At 40.0% G+C, this 17,491-nt stretch overlaps 3 protein-coding genes across 23 annotated transcripts in view; 1 reads left to right on the top strand and 2 right to left on the bottom strand.

Annotated features, from left to right (window-relative positions):
* The window catches only part of LOC112451961 (sorbin and SH3 domain-containing protein 1), a 74,928-nt gene extending 69,932 nt beyond the window's left edge, over positions 1-4,996 (top strand). For 19 of the 20 annotated variants that reach the window (XM_025011907.1, XM_025011908.1, XM_025011909.1 and 16 more), the window contains 7 exons: positions 876-1,080; positions 1,897-2,155; positions 2,274-2,388; positions 2,491-2,613; positions 2,743-2,897; positions 3,070-3,149; positions 3,584-3,752. In XM_025011907.1, the coding sequence (XP_024867675.1) occupies positions 876-1,080; positions 1,897-2,155; positions 2,274-2,388; positions 2,491-2,613; positions 2,743-2,897; positions 3,070-3,149; positions 3,584-3,752 (1,106 nt within the window). Of the gene's footprint in view, positions 1-875; positions 1,081-1,896; positions 2,156-2,273; positions 2,389-2,490; positions 2,614-2,742; positions 2,898-3,069; positions 3,150-3,583 lie in introns of all 20 variants that reach the window. The other variant, XM_025011900.1, reaches the window with a different exon arrangement.
* Positions 4,997-11,017: 6,021 nt separating this feature from the next.
* The window catches only part of LOC112451960, a 10,119-nt gene continuing 3,645 nt past the window's right edge, over positions 11,018-17,491 (bottom strand). Inside the window, exons 11-25 of the mRNA XM_025011899.1 lie at positions 16,710-16,776; positions 15,773-15,862; positions 15,535-15,625; positions 15,302-15,438; positions 15,019-15,124; positions 14,404-14,507; positions 14,139-14,304; positions 13,953-14,072; positions 13,649-13,766; positions 13,293-13,554; positions 12,850-12,969; positions 12,643-12,733; positions 12,426-12,562; positions 12,206-12,338; positions 11,018-12,126 (exon numbers count right to left, since the gene is read on the bottom strand). Coding sequence (XP_024867667.1) covers positions 12,076-12,126; positions 12,206-12,338; positions 12,426-12,562; positions 12,643-12,733; positions 12,850-12,969; positions 13,293-13,554; positions 13,649-13,766; positions 13,953-14,072; positions 14,139-14,304; positions 14,404-14,507; positions 15,019-15,124; positions 15,302-15,438; positions 15,535-15,625; positions 15,773-15,862; positions 16,710-16,776 — 1,793 coding nt within the window. The 3' untranslated portion in view covers positions 11,018-12,075. The remainder of the gene's footprint in view (positions 12,127-12,205; positions 12,339-12,425; positions 12,563-12,642; positions 12,734-12,849; positions 12,970-13,292; positions 13,555-13,648; positions 13,767-13,952; positions 14,073-14,138; positions 14,305-14,403; positions 14,508-15,018; positions 15,125-15,301; positions 15,439-15,534; positions 15,626-15,772; positions 15,863-16,709; positions 16,777-17,491) is intronic.
* Positions 14,790-17,485, bottom strand: LOC112451965 (odorant receptor 4-like). Of its 2 annotated transcripts, none has more exons than XM_025011923.1 (8): positions 17,238-17,485; positions 16,690-16,807; positions 16,093-16,354; positions 15,773-15,895; positions 15,535-15,625; positions 15,302-15,438; positions 14,992-15,124; positions 14,790-14,920 (listed from the first exon to the last, which is right to left on the bottom strand). In XM_025011923.1, exons 1-8 carry the CDS (start codon positions 17,379-17,381, stop codon positions 14,864-14,866), a joined length of 1,065 nt encoding a protein of 354 aa, XP_024867691.1. In that variant the 5' UTR covers positions 17,382-17,485; the 3' UTR covers positions 14,790-14,863. The 2 variants fall into 2 exon arrangements, with proteins under 2 accessions (XP_024867691.1, XP_024867693.1); XM_025011925.1 differs by having other exon boundaries at positions 16,690-17,068; positions 17,238-17,325.

Below are 17,491 nucleotides of genomic sequence, written 5' to 3' on the forward strand. Positions count from 1 at the left end.
ATGGATAACAACAGCCGTTATAATTTCGCACATATCGGTGTAATAGACTTGCTTTGCTGTATTTTACATTTATCCGTGCCAATTATCACGTGCGCGTAATCAAATGTAATCGAGCATTACATGAACTGATGTTCATACACCGTATCTAGATTTTTGCCTCGCGCCGCGCGCCGGTCGACGACCGCGGTCTTAAGTATCGTTTCTCTCCGCGAAGAAGCCATATGTTCTAGCCAGCGGAATGAGATAAACAAGCGACGGCCTCGATGTGGGTTAAACCGGCGCCTTTCATATATGATTCAATTCTTCTCCGTGATATTATCTGGCTGGATATGATCGTCGCACGCCCCAATAACCGTCGGACTTGAACGTCGTCAAACGCTAAAGACGCCGGAGTACTGAAATCCCATTTTCCACGAATGTGATCTCGACAATTTGATTTTATTCTCAATATGTACGATCGTATTTGATACTTCGGCCAGGCTGCCGCGCGAACAGCTCCGAATTGTGAATCTGCGATCGACGTCGAACGTTCGCCATCATTTTTAATAAACGACAGGGTCCACTGGAGCGGTTGACGACGACGATTGACTCGATGAAATAGCACGCGTTTTCAAACCGCGCCCTCCAATAAAACGCTGCTCCCATCAATCGAATAATTTAAATCGAAATTAACAACACTCTCTCGCGTCGCATCTTGTCGCGCGTGACACGGACAGGTCAAGATCAAATCGAACCGGAATAAAATTTGCGCAAAATACATACACGTATCGAGAGAAAAATAGGATACCGAAAAAATTCTGACGGTCGGAACGCCACGCGTCCGTTTGCGTTCCGTTTGCGGATCGGTGACGATAAACGCGTCTCGCTTGATGCAGAATCGCCGAGGCGTTATGTGGAGGGTGAGGTGACGATTCACTATCGCTCGCCGGTGCGTACAGAGGCGAAGGAGCCGCTGAGCGAGGAGGAGCTCGCACGTCGCAGCGCGGAGAACATGCGGCGCGTCTACCAGGAGGAGCGCCGTCGCAAGTACCTCCAGGAGTTGCACGACATCGACTCCCGCAGGCACACAGATAACTTTATGTAAGTACAAGGTGTCTCTCTCTCTCCCATTTTCCTCTTTAAATCCTTTTAAATCGGGAGGTGACCGAATGGGATCGAATCGAAGTTTGATCGCTTTGTCTTTTCAAACTTCGGAAATTACCTTCGTTAATGAAGAAACGAGAGTCCTCGCTTTAACGATGTCCTGTCGCAAGGATCGCGTATCCTTCTCGCGATGTCTTTCCGCGCTTTTCCGTGTTCTCCAAACGCAAGAGTGATATTTTCAAAGATGACGTTAATAACGGGACGGCGAAAGGCATGTGCATCTTCAGCTTGTCACACTCGTCGTCGGCTCGTAAACACTTCCTGCTATTCAAACGGCCGTTGCGTAACGCCTTGCGAGCTGTTTTGACGCGGGCGTCACAATGAAAGTGTAGGCGAACGCGCGCAGGTAGAAAAACCGAGAGAGAGAGGTTTCATTGACGCTCGGGGAAGGATGTCAGGTAGTCCTAGATTTTCTCAAGCGAAATAGAAAGTTCTTGAGTTGAAAGTCGATCGAAAAGATATTTCGGTCTCAATTAAGATTACTCCGTCATAATCTTCAATTAAGATCGTCGATTATCTGACTCTAAAATATATTGGCCGGATCTATCAATCCTCGAGAAAGAACGGAGAGAATATCGAAAAGAATAAATTTACATTCTCTTCCGAGGCGCATTTCGCAACCGCAAACGTTCGATAATCATCACAATGCCGAGGAGAGTTAGCGTTTGCTCGGAGCAAACGGAAAGACAATCCTGGTTCGCCGCGCTCGAGAGAAACCGTTCCATCTCGCCGACAACACTCCAACAATTTCAGACCATCGCAGAAGTCGCCCATACCCCTGAATCGCTACGACGATTTCGTGGACGATCTGAGCCAGCGGAGTCGATCCCAAGATCAAACACCGGAGCCGCGGCTGGTGGCGAGAGCGCTCTACAATTTCGTCGGCCAGTCGTCCCGGGAATTGACCTTCCGGCGCGGCGACCTCATATTCGTTCGACGACAGGTAGACAAGAATTGGTACGAGGGGGAGTACAACGCGATGATCGGACTGTTCCCCTCGAACTACGTTGAGGTAATTGCCGTAGTCGAGTCTAAGATTTTTAACGCGTCGACGCGAAAAGCGAGAGTTGGATACTCGCTGACAAAATTGCGCTTTTATCAAGCTCTAAAAAAAACTTTACTCGATACAGATTCTGCCGTACGACGGTACGATGCGAACGACACCAAAGAAGGCCCACGAGGGACAGGCACGGGCCAAGTTCAACTTTATCGCCCAGACCAATCTCGAGTTGTCCTTGGCGAAAGGTAAGAGACCGCCGCGCGCCGCGGCCGTTGCGAGTAGAATTTCGTAAACTTCGAGGCAAAACATGTAAATTACTTTTCGGTATGTCTGTGACTTGTCCGCAGGCGAATTGGTGGTCTTGACGAGGAGGGTCGACGAAAATTGGTACGAGGGACGTATAGGAAACAGAAAGGGGATCTTCCCGATTTCTTACGTTGAAGTCCTCACCGAACCCGGACATCGATCAGGTAATTTGAGCCGGGGAAGCCGGATTAGAAGAAAATAGAAAACCTGACTCAAGAGCGATGTCGAAAGCATCGCGAGTCAAACTTCTCGTCGAATTGACGAAATTCATACGGAGTTTGCATTTATTTCAGAGACACCGATTCAGAACAAACCGGTCGCGTCTCCGGCGGCGCACAGTCTCTTAGCGAACGGCTCGTCCGGAGGGAAAATGAGTATGGGACCCCATCATTACGTGCCGTCCATCCCGGTCAATATCAACACAACCCAGCCCCATTATAATTCACTGGTAACTATCTCGTGTCGTGGCATAATTACTTCGCGGCGTGATTGAATCTTCCCCGTAACGTTTCATTACACCGTCGGATAATGGCTATTTTCGTTGAAAGAGACAGTTTTAATAAAGCGAAAACGTTTTACAAAGTACACGCCAAAGTAACAGCCCTTTTCGTATTTTACAGCCACGTATGGGGGGGAGCAAGCTGCACGTGTCGCAACTCAGCGAAACCCTGCACATCGACACGCACTCGGAGCCGATACCGTGAGTCCTGCAAATGCGTTTGAACGAAAACTTACACACTAAATTTACGTGATTTGCCATCCGCGCCTCCTGGATCACCGATGACCTACGTTTATTATACTTGTTAAATAACATGTGTTTCATAATAATACTTATAAAATACATGATCACAAAAACTGGTCACCGCTTATCGATGACCAAAATTGCACTGTATACACAATAATTACGTAGGAATTTGTAATTTTAAAAGGTATTTTATGATCGTGTTTTTTTTTATAGTTATAATGTAACAAGCGGTCTGAACTGAAAGTTCAGCGTGGATCGTCGGTGTTTCGCGGAATGCATTAACAATCTTTTTGTGCGCTTCGATAAATTTGTTCCGTTGTCTTCTCATTCGCGCGCCAGTAATTCGTGGTAAGAAGAGGTATATTTTAACGATGCTTGCATTTCGACAGATATCGGGCGCTGTACAATTACAAACCGCAGAACGACGACGAGCTCGAGCTAAAGGAGGGTGACACGGTGTACGTAATGGAGAAGTGCGACGACGGATGGTACGTCGGCTCCAGCCAAAGGACCGGTTACTTCGGCACCTTCCCGGGCAACTATGTAGAGAGATTGTGAGGAAGGCCGACGGTCCAGGACTTGGACGCCGCGCGACGCATCAGGGCCCAGGATAGCTTTCACCAAAGCACTAGGCGGAATCGTTAGGATAGACACCGAATTTCTCAACGTTTAACCCGATCGTCTCAGGCAATACGATCGCGAAGGTTTCCGCAAGTTACGGTTGGGAGAAATTTTTATTCAAACGAATCCCAATGATGTTTTTATTTCCTCCTTTTATTGTAAAAGTGAAGAATAACAAATTTGTACATAACACGCATAATTGCAACGCATCTTCTACGGCGTATTATCTGTAGGTTATTATGCTTATAATTAATTTTCCGATTATTCATTTCTTTACTGTGCAAGCGCGCATTTGCGGTTTTAATTATGTCATCGTACGAAAATTTTAAGAGATTTTAGCAATCAATTTTTTAATGACTTAACAATTGAATTTTAATTATTCTCGCAAATCCCGTTAACACACGACACGGAGATTTGTTTTTTCAAAGATACCAGCTGATGAATCTCTTCGTCTAATTTTCAGTGATATAAAATATTTGCTGATTTCGTTCGAAACATTGCACGATATGTAGTAATTTCATATAATACACGTAACTCGCGAGATGTTACTGATACAACGAATGAAACTTCTAATTAAATCCACGCGATTGCGTCGTACGGAAGTACTTTCGCCAAGTTCGGCGAACGTGATTAAAAGGTTTCGTGCAAACGATTCTTATTCTTATCGTTCTGATCGATGAATAATTCGAGAGACGAGAGGGTTAAGCGTCCACAGAGCGGGAAGTGAAAAACGTCACAAGAGTCTTCCTTTTTCGGTCTAACGACGATGTTATAATCGATAACGCAGTTAGGATAATTATTAAAACTGTCAGTGTTTGCGGCGTGGCGTAATCGGAGCTCTCGTGCGATCAGAATTATTATCGGCATATCAGTAGATCGTCCAAGATATCGATATCTCATTCGTATATTGTCTTCGTACATATTTCTGTCATATCGATCATTATTTGTTACGATATGATATCTTTGCAGTCAACCGTTAATGATATTCAGAAATACCGAAGGTAATCACTGATCGTGTCAGAGTCCTCTTTGGCGTCGAATTTACCAAAAGATTTAGCAAGATAGTACGCTAGGATACGCGAGTTTGTAAGTAAAATTTGTAAGTAGTGTACGATAACAATTATAGTAACTTATTGTTACTGCTGTTCCTGGCGACTGCTAACTTGATCCAGGAAAGTGTCAAAAAAAAGAAAATAAAGAGGAAAAACAGAGAAAAAACTGAGAGAATACAACATCGAAGGGGGGGGGTGGAATTTCAAGATATTTGAAAAATAATGATTAGTTTGAGATTTTAGGGTGGCTGTACTCCGAGAAGGGAAGCGAATTAGCACGCGGAGACTTGTGTTGAGTTAGAGAGACGCGGACGGCTGTTTCCCTATGATTTCGGTATTGTAGATAAAATCGGCCACTGTTATTGTTACATTCGTGAGTATTTCGAGACTAATGGACTTATAATTGAAAGTTTGCCTTCCCAAATTAATATTTTTGTAAGCATTATTTGTACCCAGAGTTATATAAATATACAACATATATATATATATATATATATATATATATATAATATATAGAGAGAGTAGATATATATATACACATACATATACATACGGATATCGTATACTGTGTACCACGCGATAATACATAATATATAAAGATACACTATACATGTAAACCACGAATAATTAGCAAGTGTCGGACGTAACGTACATGGAAATATGTATATACATATTATTGACAGTTATATACATTCATACAATCGCAACGTGAAACTAATGTATCCAAGCCAGATCGTCACGATCTTTTCTAACGTCACTTTATCACGATCGTACGATCGCCTAAGCGTTAGAGTAATAGAAACGAACGCGCGGCAGTCGAGAAACAGACAATACTACTACAATAATTATAGAGGAACGAAAGAAAGATCATGTGACAAGGGCATTATACAGGCGCCGATGTGTATCTGGTAGATTCGAGAGCGATAGGTGCCGTTTTTATCTTTGAAAGAAGCTAAGAGGAAGGCCGTCTCTCTTCATTGCCTTCGTGTTTTCAGCGTACATTTGAGCGGTGGGAACTTCGTGGAGAAAAAACCTTTTTGTTATTCGAAAGCACCGTGGTTTTAAAAAGCCTGCATATTTGATCCATCTTGTTATATTGGATAGCGAAATCAGATTTTCTGTAAATCGTAGAGATAACGATATCTTCACCACAAGGGCAGCAAAATGCACCGCTCGATGTGTGACGAAAACGCGACAGACATTTCATCTTGCGTGCAACGCGAATCTGTGCATACACGTGCGCATATATCCACGTACATATCCCATTAAATCGTAAGACATACGGTCTCAAGTTCGACGTTACGAATAACCGAAATAAAAGCCAGGATTATCTTCGAATCTATGTAACTCGGCTTTTCTACTCGTTACGTTTTTCATTTGTAAAGAAAGGATCGACGGTCCCAAAATTCCTACGGAATATCCAAACGGCATGGTATACCGAACGTTGACGCTGCAACGTGACTTTCGTTTTAATTGCTATAAAATATCCGGAGAAAGTTAGTAATATTTTCGCGATACAACTTTCGGAACTCACACGAAAAGATTTTATTAATATAGGTGAGTAAGTTATCAAGTTAAATGTTTAAGATATTTAAGACTTATTTCTTTCTATTCGAGCTTAACTTTGACGATTTTAATTTTTATAATGATAGTTTCGAGAACTTACTGACAAGTGTAGTATGACACATTTCGGGCGTTGTGACACGCTCGTCAGTACGATTTATAATGCGTGATTTTTGCTTGACATTAAAAATCAAATTTTATCAGTTAACCATTTGAATTCACTTGTTTTCTCAGCTCGCGCTAACGACGTTACTATGTATTATATACTCTAGATGCAAATAAAACCTAGTCCATTACTAAAATCTGTTACTTCGCCTAATAATTACCTTTTAAAATCAAACAAAAAAAATGAACGTAGCACTTAAAATAAATATCACGATTTCTTACCTATTTCTCCATTTTCCATTCCTGCTTATTTCTTTATAATTAATTTTTTCATGACTTCATCCGCGAAACAATGAGATTTAAAATTATATTTAACAACGATATTTCAATAGTGTAGCAACTAACGAGTTCATGATTAATCCGTCAAATGTAAGTATTATTTCCACTGCATAATCTCTAGCTATTACTATAACATAATAGTGATTTCACAGAAATACTACCCAAATCATATATTGACCATTGATCATTGGAAGGACGCAAGTACGGTAAAATACGACACCGAAGATTGTATCAGCTTTAAAATAAGAGCGATTCTTCAAAGGAACACGTTGTAACAGCACAAAATTCGTAAATAATCTTTATGTTGAAGCTCTTTAAAAAGAAAGCATAACTTGCTGGCAATTAAAAATTTGGCTTCCAAGCTCCTTCGCACCACGTGCAGGAGCAGCCTTTGCGATTTCGCGGATATTTCGTACCAGAAAGAGTTGTATCTGCAACAGCTCTGCGTCTCAGTCGCCATTAAATTTTCGGTTTCGCACGTTTCGGTTTAAGTGATGCAGAGTCTTACATCTTGTCGCGGATTTACACGCTGTGATTAAGGGGGAAAACCACTGTGACGGCCGGAAATAAATGCTATTTTCATGAATTTTTTTTTGCGAGAATTAATAAATTTAATTAAATTGGTTTTTCATTTTTTTAAAGTACATATATTAAATATATTGTAAAAAGAAATCATTAAAAAATATTAATATTTGCGCCTTCAGCGTGTGGTGCCGTGTACCTCCGCAAAAAAAGCTGGGCGCTCTCATATCTCGGTCAATTGTTATATCCAAATGACTTGAAATTTGAAGAGAATGTTTATAACAAAATTGTCTTCATTTAAGCGTACGGATTTTTTGAAATATTAATTTTTAACAAAATGGCGCAGTTCTAAAAAAAATCGAGATTTAGACGAAAATTTTGCTACTTTTTAAATTGTTAGATATTCAAAAACTAATTGTCCAATCAAAAAATCCGTACGCTGAACTGAAGACAATTTTGTTATAAACATTCTGTTCAAATTTCAAGTCATTCGGATAAAAATTGACCGAGATATGCGAGCGCCCAGCTACGAAAATGTAGTTTCGAGGCACCACACGCTGAAGGCGCAAATATTAATATTTTTTAATGATTTTTTTTACAATTTATTTAATATATGTACTTTAAAGAAATAACGAACCAATTTAATTAAATTTATTTTTTCTCGCAAAAAAAATTCATGAAAATAGCATTTTTTTCCGCCTGTTACAGTGGCTTCCCCCCTTAATTAATTTCTAGCCTTCCAGACTATAACAGAACAAGTTGATTAACGATATATGCTAAGTTCTTCACCGTTACCATAACATCTTCAAATTCCAACGCAATCTCGAAAACGATAAATACACTATTTCAGTTTCTTTAGTCTCTTAAAACTCGAGAAACATAATACGGTCTTAAAATGTACGAATACCGCAAGTATGAATTACAACGAATTACAACAAATAAAAACGTACTCCGCAGCAAGATTCATCGCTACAACTATATACCTCTTCTAAACTAGCAGGACCAAATCGGCAGAATCAAACCGGACCTATCAGAATATTTAGTACCCATTTTGTATTGATTTGTACCACTAATAACAATTTTGTATCCCGTGGCATTTCGGAGAAAATCGTGGCGGTGCTACCTTAGCATTAAGCTAGAAAGACCACAAGAAAAAAAAGAAAAAAAGAAAATTAAATACAGAAATTTGAAGGACTGAATTTGTACTACGTTGTACCATACAAATAAACTTAACATATTCATCCCTTCTGCTAAAAAAATAACTCACCGGCCGATGCGCAACAGCGGAGTTGTAATTCTGCGTTGATCTGTAACAAAAGAAATATTTTTATATTAAAGCTACGTCCAAGATAATCGATAGTAAATAATTATCGAAGTTAAATAATTATTGCCCGTTTTTAAAATGTCATTTTAACAAATATCTGATTTTAAAATGTAAGAAACAATCGCGGCCGCCGGCGCCGCAAGCGGCTGGATATTTCCGTGTTAACTAGTTCGCATAATATTAATCCGCGAAAAATTGTGCAAATAATACTGCGACCGTGCGAATAAGAGAGAGGCGCGACGTTCGCGATGTAATATCTCTTCTCACATATCTCGCATACGCCGGAGATATCAGACTCGACCCGAAATTGCACCGTAGTTAAAAACCACGAAAGTGGCGGAGTCCACCACAGAACTGACAGGACGGCAAAATATAATATATAGAAAAATTAACAACTACTCACCCCACGGTCGCTCCGCCGTCGCCCGATGCCTCCCCGGAGTCCCAGGCCCCGTTCTCCTCTCCTCGATCCTCCTCCGTTGGTCCATTGTCGCACTTACTCACGACGCGCGACGACGTTCACGAGCGAAAATCGACGATATCGTCTCTTATGATCGCGCGACACTAAAGGCACGGCACTCCCGGTATTAATCTCGCGACGCGGCGCGTACTTAATTACACGGCGACAGAAGAATTACGTCGCGGTCGGAGAAACTATACGATCCGCTTGACGCCCATGACGCCGCGCCGTGACATCCCGCGATTCCCGCCAGGTAGACACGACCATGACAAGTGAAGCGAAGGTGGGAGAATTTCGTAAATCGCGCACGGCCAACTTCACTCGCCCGGAGCAACCGGAGTAATATTACTCTGCGATGTGCGATCCGCGAGCAAACGACATCAGAAATCAGAACGGGCCGCGGCCGCCGCGGGCGCCGTGGTAACATGAGCAGTGGGGATAGAGAGGGGTAGGCTTTACGCGATACGTATACCCGGCATTCTGAACTAACCGACCGCGGCGAGCGGCGAGGCGGCGACCGCGCACCGTGCGTATTCACCTTACCCCTACTCTATCCCCACTACTCATGTTTACCGCGGCGCCCGTGATCTGTTCTGACGTCAGACGTCTCGTTATTCCCGCTCCCCGCTCCTGTTCCCATATCGCATATATCGCGGAGTAAATACACGCCGGGTTTCGCCTGTCGCCGGGTCCGATTGTTTAGCTTGCGAAAAACTGTGATACATATATCAAAAGTTCATTTAATTCATGTGCTTCGAGGAATTTATACGGATACCGAGGTATATCGCATTCTCGCGTAATCGCGTAATCGCGTTCTCGAGACAGTTGCTCCGGGCGAGTGAAGTTGGCCGTGCGCGATTTACGAAATTCTCTCCGCCACCTTCGCTTCACTTGTCGTATCTACCTGCGCGCGGGAATCGCGGGATGTCACGGCGCGCGGCGTCATGAGCATCAAGCGGATCGTATAGTTTCTCCGACCGCGACGTAATTTTTCTGTCGCCGTGTAATTAAGTACGCGCCGCTTCGCGAGATTAATACCGGGAGTGCCGTGCCTTTAGTGTCGCGCGATCATAAGAGACGATATCGTCGATTTTCGCTCGTGAACGTCGTCGCGTCGGCGTTGTGAGTAAGTGCGACAATGGACCAACGGAGGAGGATCGAGGAGAGGAGAACGGGGCCTGGGACTCCTGGGAGGCATCGGGCGACGGCGGAGCGACCGTGGGGTGAGTAGTTGTTAATTTTCCTATATATTATATTTTGCCGTCCTGTCAGTTCAGTGGTGGACTCCGCCACTTTCGTGGTTTTTAACTACGGTGCAATTTCGGGTCGAGTCTGATATCTCCGGCGTATGCGAGATATGTGAGAAAAGATATTACATCGCGAACGTCGCGTCTCTCTCTTATTCGCACGGTCGCAGTATTATTTGCACAATTTTTCGCGGATTAATATTATGCGAACTAGTTAACACGGAAATATCCAGCCGCTTGCGGCGCCGGCGGCCGCAATTGTTTCTTACATTTTAAAATCAGATAAGTATTTGTTAAAATGACGTTTTAAAAACGGTTTTGGTGTCGGCAATAATTATTTACTTCGATAATTATTTACTATCGATTATCTTGGACGTAGCTTTAATATAAAAATATTTCTTTTGTTACAGATCGACGCAGAATTACAACTCCGCTGTTGCGCATCGGCCGGTGAGTTGTTTTTTTATCAGAAGGGATGAATATATTAAATTTATTTGTATGGTATAACGTAGTACAAATTCAGTCCTTCAAATTTCTGTATTTAATTTTCTTTTTTTCTTTTTTTTTTCTTGTGGTCTTTTTAGCTTAATGCTAAGGTAGCACCGCCACGATTTTCTCCGAAATGGCACGGGATACAAAATTGTTATTAGTGGTACAAATCAGTACAAAATGCGTACTAAATATTCTGATAGGTCCGGTTTGATTCTGCCGATTTGGTCCTGCTAGCTTAGAAGAGGTGACAACTATTATCATTTGCACGGCAAAGGTAATGCAAAAAGTATCTCCAACAAGCCTCGCAAACCTGCGGCAATTAAACTTACGACAATTTCTTGTTTTTCTTTCTTTTCTATACAAAAGCTCGCCAATGTGCATGAACGGGGATCGCGATTTTTCGATTGTAGGTTTTCCAGTCGTCCAGACCGTCATATATTCGCTGCATCGTTGCGATCATTACGCGATAGTCTCGACTCTCGAGACGAAATCTGCGAACATTTAGACGACAATTCCACTCTCTCGATCAGTCGTAATGTAGAAGAAATATTCTTCGTTGTCCACGAAATAGTATCCCTCGTAAGGCATAATTATAGGCCGGGACTCGTTGACAGGTAATACGACGTTCAGTTACGTGAGGTAGGAGGCAAGCTGATATGATAAGAATATAACGATAACTGATTAACACCACTGTAACCAAACGAAATAAAATCGTCCGTCGTTCATTAAATTAAAAATCGTGTGATTTATCTTTCAACGATTTCCTTACTGGAAAACATAAAGGCAATAGTCTCGCATTTGCGACATATGTTTTCATAATTTCATATTCCTTCGCGTCTTCCAACTTCTCCCAATCGTTACCGCGCAGACGATGAATAATTTAAGACCTTTATATTCCGGAAACAGTGGCATCAGTTTGCGGCGCCGAAAAAATTAACAAAATCGATGTACGATCGTCTTTTTACGCATATATTATTCATGTAAGTTCAAAAAATATACAATTAACTGGAATGTATAATTTTAATGGGGAAATGAAAGATAGTGGAGAATACTTAATAAAAATGTATAATCGTAATAGTATTAAAGACACATAGTATTGCTCTCTCTCGACGAGTGCCATCGCGGAATATCGTCGGATGCGCGTGAACAACGCGGGCTACTGAAAGGATGCGAGCACCGTAAAGTACGACATCGAAGTTTGCAGAACCTTTAAAACAAAAGCGTCGGGTCTCGTTAAGGAAGCTCCATAACAAACGTTACACGGGATAGTTCTGTGCGCGCGTTACCGTGGTGAAGCTCTCCAGAGAGAAAATGTAAACCTTGCCGGCGCTCAAGAAACTCGGTCGTACGCTCTTCATCATCACCAGCACGATTAGCTTTTGCGATCTTATGGACGCCTCGTACCAAGAACTACTGTATCTGCCATGTTTCGAAGATGGTTAATTATGATGCAAAACGTTATATGAAATTCGATATTTTCTTTCTTGTAGATAACTCAAACCTTACATCTTATCGCACGTCTGAAGACTGTGATCTATTAGCTTCTGTCCTTCGAAACTGAGAAAGAATAAATGAATCAGTTGACCAATGACGTACAACACGTATCTGATTGATTCTACAATATCGGCGTCTTGCTGCGTGATCTTTGATATAAAAAAAAATACAATCTTTTAATAACTTGTACGTGATGGAAAATAATATTTTATCATGAATAAATACATACCTGCAGCAAGGTAATACTTATACCTACAGTCGCTATCGACATTTGTATGGCGAAAGGTATAGTGAAGGTATCTTCGAGAAGTTCTGCGAACCTATGGCAAACGGAAAATGAAATAAACGCGAAAGGAGCCTTCTGTAAATCTTTTTATCTTTTAATGAAAGATGCGTCATATTCTTTTTTTTATATAATACGATGTTACACACTCACTTTAAAGCCTCGCGGTGTGCGTGTACGAAGAACGCGACTCTTTTGCGATAAGTATTGTTAAAATCATTCGTAATCTCCATTGCTTCGTCACAATTATAAAATAGACTTTTAAAATGGAATCTGTAAATAGTTTGCACAATATCTCTCTTTCTCTCCCTCTTTCTCGCGATTTTGTTGATATACATATTCCAGATAAATTATAAAAGTATTTCAATATTAGATTAGTGCAAAAGATTTGAATCATATCATTAAATGAAAATTTCCGCAAAATTGTAGCAAGATTGTCATCGCAAACTTCAGCACACTCTTCTCTTCGTCTGGAGACAAACTTTTCAATTCCTTTTTCAAAAAAACTTTGGTTTTATTATTTTATATTTATTTATATATAATACAAAGTTTGATGGAAATATTATGTTACGTCATCAAGCTCGCGAGTTCCTTACCCGACCATGGCGAACATGCTGCAAACATGCTCGACGTACGTCACAAACATGCAATCGTGGGCGACTATTCCGGCCATAATGATTTCCCAAGCGATGATGGAATGCCAGAAGATTTTAAAGAAGTATTCCCGAGTGTCGACGAAATAATATCCCGGATACGGGGGTAATACGGGACGGGATTTGTTAAGGGGCCACACGACATCAAGTACGAACGGTATAAGGGACATTGACATAAACGTAAATACCGCTACTGAACAATATACTGCAATATGTATGAAGCGATTCATAAGAAAAGAAACGGGCAGCTTTTGAGAATGAAACAAAACAGAGCCATCTCTGCTCTCATCGGTCCTCACCCACATATACCAGACAGAATCGTCTACTGTTTTCCGCGTATAACTTCATAATCTCGTATTCTTCGGGAGTTTCTACTCCCTTCCAGTCGACGAACAAGTGTTGGGTAAGGCCTTTGATCTGACAAAGCATCAATTAAAATACTAATTTTTTAATAAAATACTGGCGTTTATAGAAATGTATAATAACTATAATAAATACATGTTAAAATTAAGAAAAAATATTAAAATTTCTTTTTATTAACTGCGACTTTTAAATCAAACATATCAGAGTACTTAATTTCGGAATATATATCGCGAAATGTACCGTGCGGGTATTTAATTGAAACGTGTACACCTTTAGTAAAGCCACAAATGTCAGCAGGTAGGATGTCATCGCCTCGAACATACATCGCACGCCTGTTTTGCACGTAAATTGATACGCTATCTAAAACCATTGTCATTTCATCATTTTTGCGATAGATCCTTCTTTCGGGTATTAACACCAATTTACCTGCGGAACGACTATAGTCAGCATGGTTGTGGTAAGTAGAGCAACGCGAAATATCCTTGCTCCCGGCTTCATATACGGCCATGCACCAGTAAGCGATGATATTTTGTAGACGATGTCATAATAATGCCTCCAGCTCTCCATAATTCTTAGAGAAACGATACCGCGTCTTCGGTATCGCGAAGACGACTAATTCCGAACTTTTGTATACGACTGACCGCTCACCCTCCGACGTGAAACGCCAATCAAAATGATTGACCCCCCTTACGATAAAACCGCTATGCATAGTTGATTCTCGTGAAATACTTTGTTGCGTGTCATGTCAATCAACAGCTGGCACATAGAATTTATGAGAACAGGTGGTATTTGATTCTGTGACATTAACTATAACGTAGTCCCAATGACGAGCGTCTCGTTTTCCATGTTCCCTCCGGACGGAACGTATTGATTGGAATAGTGCGACGAAATAAGTACTCTCCATTGTTAGAGAGCCCTCCTGTAAATTTCGTGAGTGTTCGAGGTCTCTGACAAGAGGGAAGGCTTCTTAGTTTGCTTAGAAAGTAGAGCAATATCGATAACAAAATAGAATTTTATTATCTTTGTCTCATTACATAATAGTAAATATAAATATAATATTATTTTCTTCGTTGTATTATTTGCAATATTACACTTCTGTGGAACATTTCAGGGATACTTTATTACATGCTGGCGTAATCACTAAGTATCGATTATGACACGTCAAAGGACGATAGCAACGTAAAGTACGACATCGAGCTTTGCACGACCTAAAGAACAGTTTAAAGGTTTTATATTTGGTGGTTATGTATTTTTAGATGTGTTATGTTAATTGTTTTACCGCGGTGAAATTTCTTAGAGAAAATACGAATATCTTGCCGGCGGTCAAGACACTAGCGTCGATACTTCTTCTCATCACGAACATGAGCAGTCTATGTTCCTTCACGGGTATGGTATACCACGGGCTACAATATCTATAAAATTTTCATTATACGCACAATACAAGCACGATAAATATATAAGAATACTGATTGTATATAGAAAATTAGTTAAATTCTTGTGTTTCTATGGAAAAGATATTCTCTATATACCAACTAAATTTATATCGACAAATAATTTATTTTCAATTAAATATTGTCTCTTTCTCTTACATCTTGTCGCAAGTTTCGATGCTGTGATCTATCAGCTTTTGTCCTTGGAAGCTTAAGCAGAACAAGTGAAACAATTGAGCAAAAATGAAGAGAAAGTATCTCATCGCTTCTGCTAAATTGTGCAGCTGTATCGAGAGCTTGAGAGAAAACGCGAGAAAGGTAAAAAAAAATCCTGTTTTAGTTCTTCATTACATTAGAGAATTCTAGTGTTTGCCTACTCGTAGGTAACTTACTTGTACTAAAGTAATACTCAAGCCAACTGTAACGATCAGAAGTTGCACGGCGAATGATATCGTAAAAGTACTCTCAAGAAATTCAGCAAATCTATGATATAAAGATATAATAATGATGGCTAAATATTTAAATAAAAGTCAAGCAAAAACATCGTAATCTATCATGGTTTATCAAAGATTATTAAATTTACATTAGGATTAACAAGAGAAATATATACTACGTTTGTTACACACTCACTGTAAAGCCTTATGATGAGCGTAAATCGAAATCACAATATTCTTGTGATAAACGGCACCCGGATAATTGAGCATATTTTTTTCCATAGTACTACGTTTATGTGACACATGCCCAAATCTAAATCTATTCGCGCGAAATAATGTTATTAGAGAATTTTCGGAATTGTTTTCTGAATTTGAGAATTAACTCTTTTTAAGTAATATGTTATACAAAAACTAAAACTATTATATTACGTTATATTTATTCCTCGGTAATAAATTTTATTTATGTTCTAACTAAAAGGGATGTATAATCTCGCTCTCGGTATGAATAATCATTACCCAACGACGGCGAAAAGACCACAGACGTGTTCGACGTAAACGAAAAATGTGGTATCGTGCGCGACTACTCCAGACATACATATACTGCTGGTAATCAACATATGGGAAAAAATATAGTAGAAATATTGATTTTCGTCAACGAAATAGTATGCCGGATATGGGAGCAATATAGGACGGGAAGTATTCAATGGAAACAGTACATCCAAGATGCGTGGCACGAGAGCGGTTGATGCAAATACAACAGTACCCACATAAATAAATGCTGCAATAAGAACAAAATTCGTCAAAACGAGCGCCTACTAAAATTAAAATTAAAAACTAAAATCAATTAAAAATTATGTTAGTAAAATTATTTTGTATAATATTTTTGAAAGTGTCTGTTGCTTCGTCTAACTTGTACAATATATATCTTTTATGCATTAATACATCAAAAAAATTATATTAATATTTTCTTCGGAACTAGTTCGGAATATTTATTTTTATTTAATTTTAACAACGCAGAGAAAATATGTATATCATTTTATTTTAATTTTCCGATTGCATAAGAAAATGAATTTCGTTAATTCTCAGCTAATTATAAGATCAATTATTACTTACAGCCGTATATCAGCGCATACCATCTGCCTGTTTCGGCATACTTTCTCATAATGTCGTATTCTTCCTTAGTCTCGAACATATCCCAGTCTACGAATAAGCGATCTGTGAGATGTTTAATCTAAAAACACCACCGATATATTCGATACGTCAGATGTAGGAAATTTCTCGGCGGATATAACTACATCGTCAATAGAATCTAACAATAAGATTTTGCAACAAAGCTACATCTTTGGCTCAGGATTAAAATACTAATAAAACATACTTTCCGGCTGTTAAAATGATATGTGAAAATTTTCAATACAATTATCACCGCCAACATATATATTGGTAAAGTTTCGTAGATACACTGCGCGTTTTCGCATGTGCCAAATCTTGCCGCCTGGAAACGCATTCACGTGAATAAAGAAGCGTAAAATTTTTCTAAAATTATTGTGATACTTCAATTGCAAGTAAAAATAATTTTCAACAAGCGCGAAATTGCAACAAATTTCTACTATTAGTTATTTCCTCTTCTAAAAACAGAAAATCTTAACGACAGTTAACATTACCTGTAGAAAGAGTGAAGAGGCTGCAAGTATCATTATAGATACAAAGAAAATCATTCTCTCTTTCGGTTTCTGATAAGGCCACTGGCCGATTATCATGAGGTACATTCTATTGATATCGTAATAGTAACTTCTGCTGGGTTCCATACTTCACGAAGAAACGGTCTTCTCGGTACTTGCAATTTGCAATGTGGCATCTGAATTTTGAGCCTCCTCTCGTAGGTATTTTTCCCGCAATAAGGGTCGGTTATAAGTAA

The sequence above is a fragment of the Temnothorax curvispinosus genome, unplaced genomic scaffold (genome assembly GCF_003070985.1).
Source record: "Temnothorax curvispinosus isolate PA1 unplaced genomic scaffold, ASM307098v1 QBEX01002829.1, whole genome shotgun sequence".
In the NCBI taxonomy this organism is placed as follows: Eukaryota; Metazoa; Arthropoda; class Insecta; order Hymenoptera; family Formicidae; genus Temnothorax; species Temnothorax curvispinosus.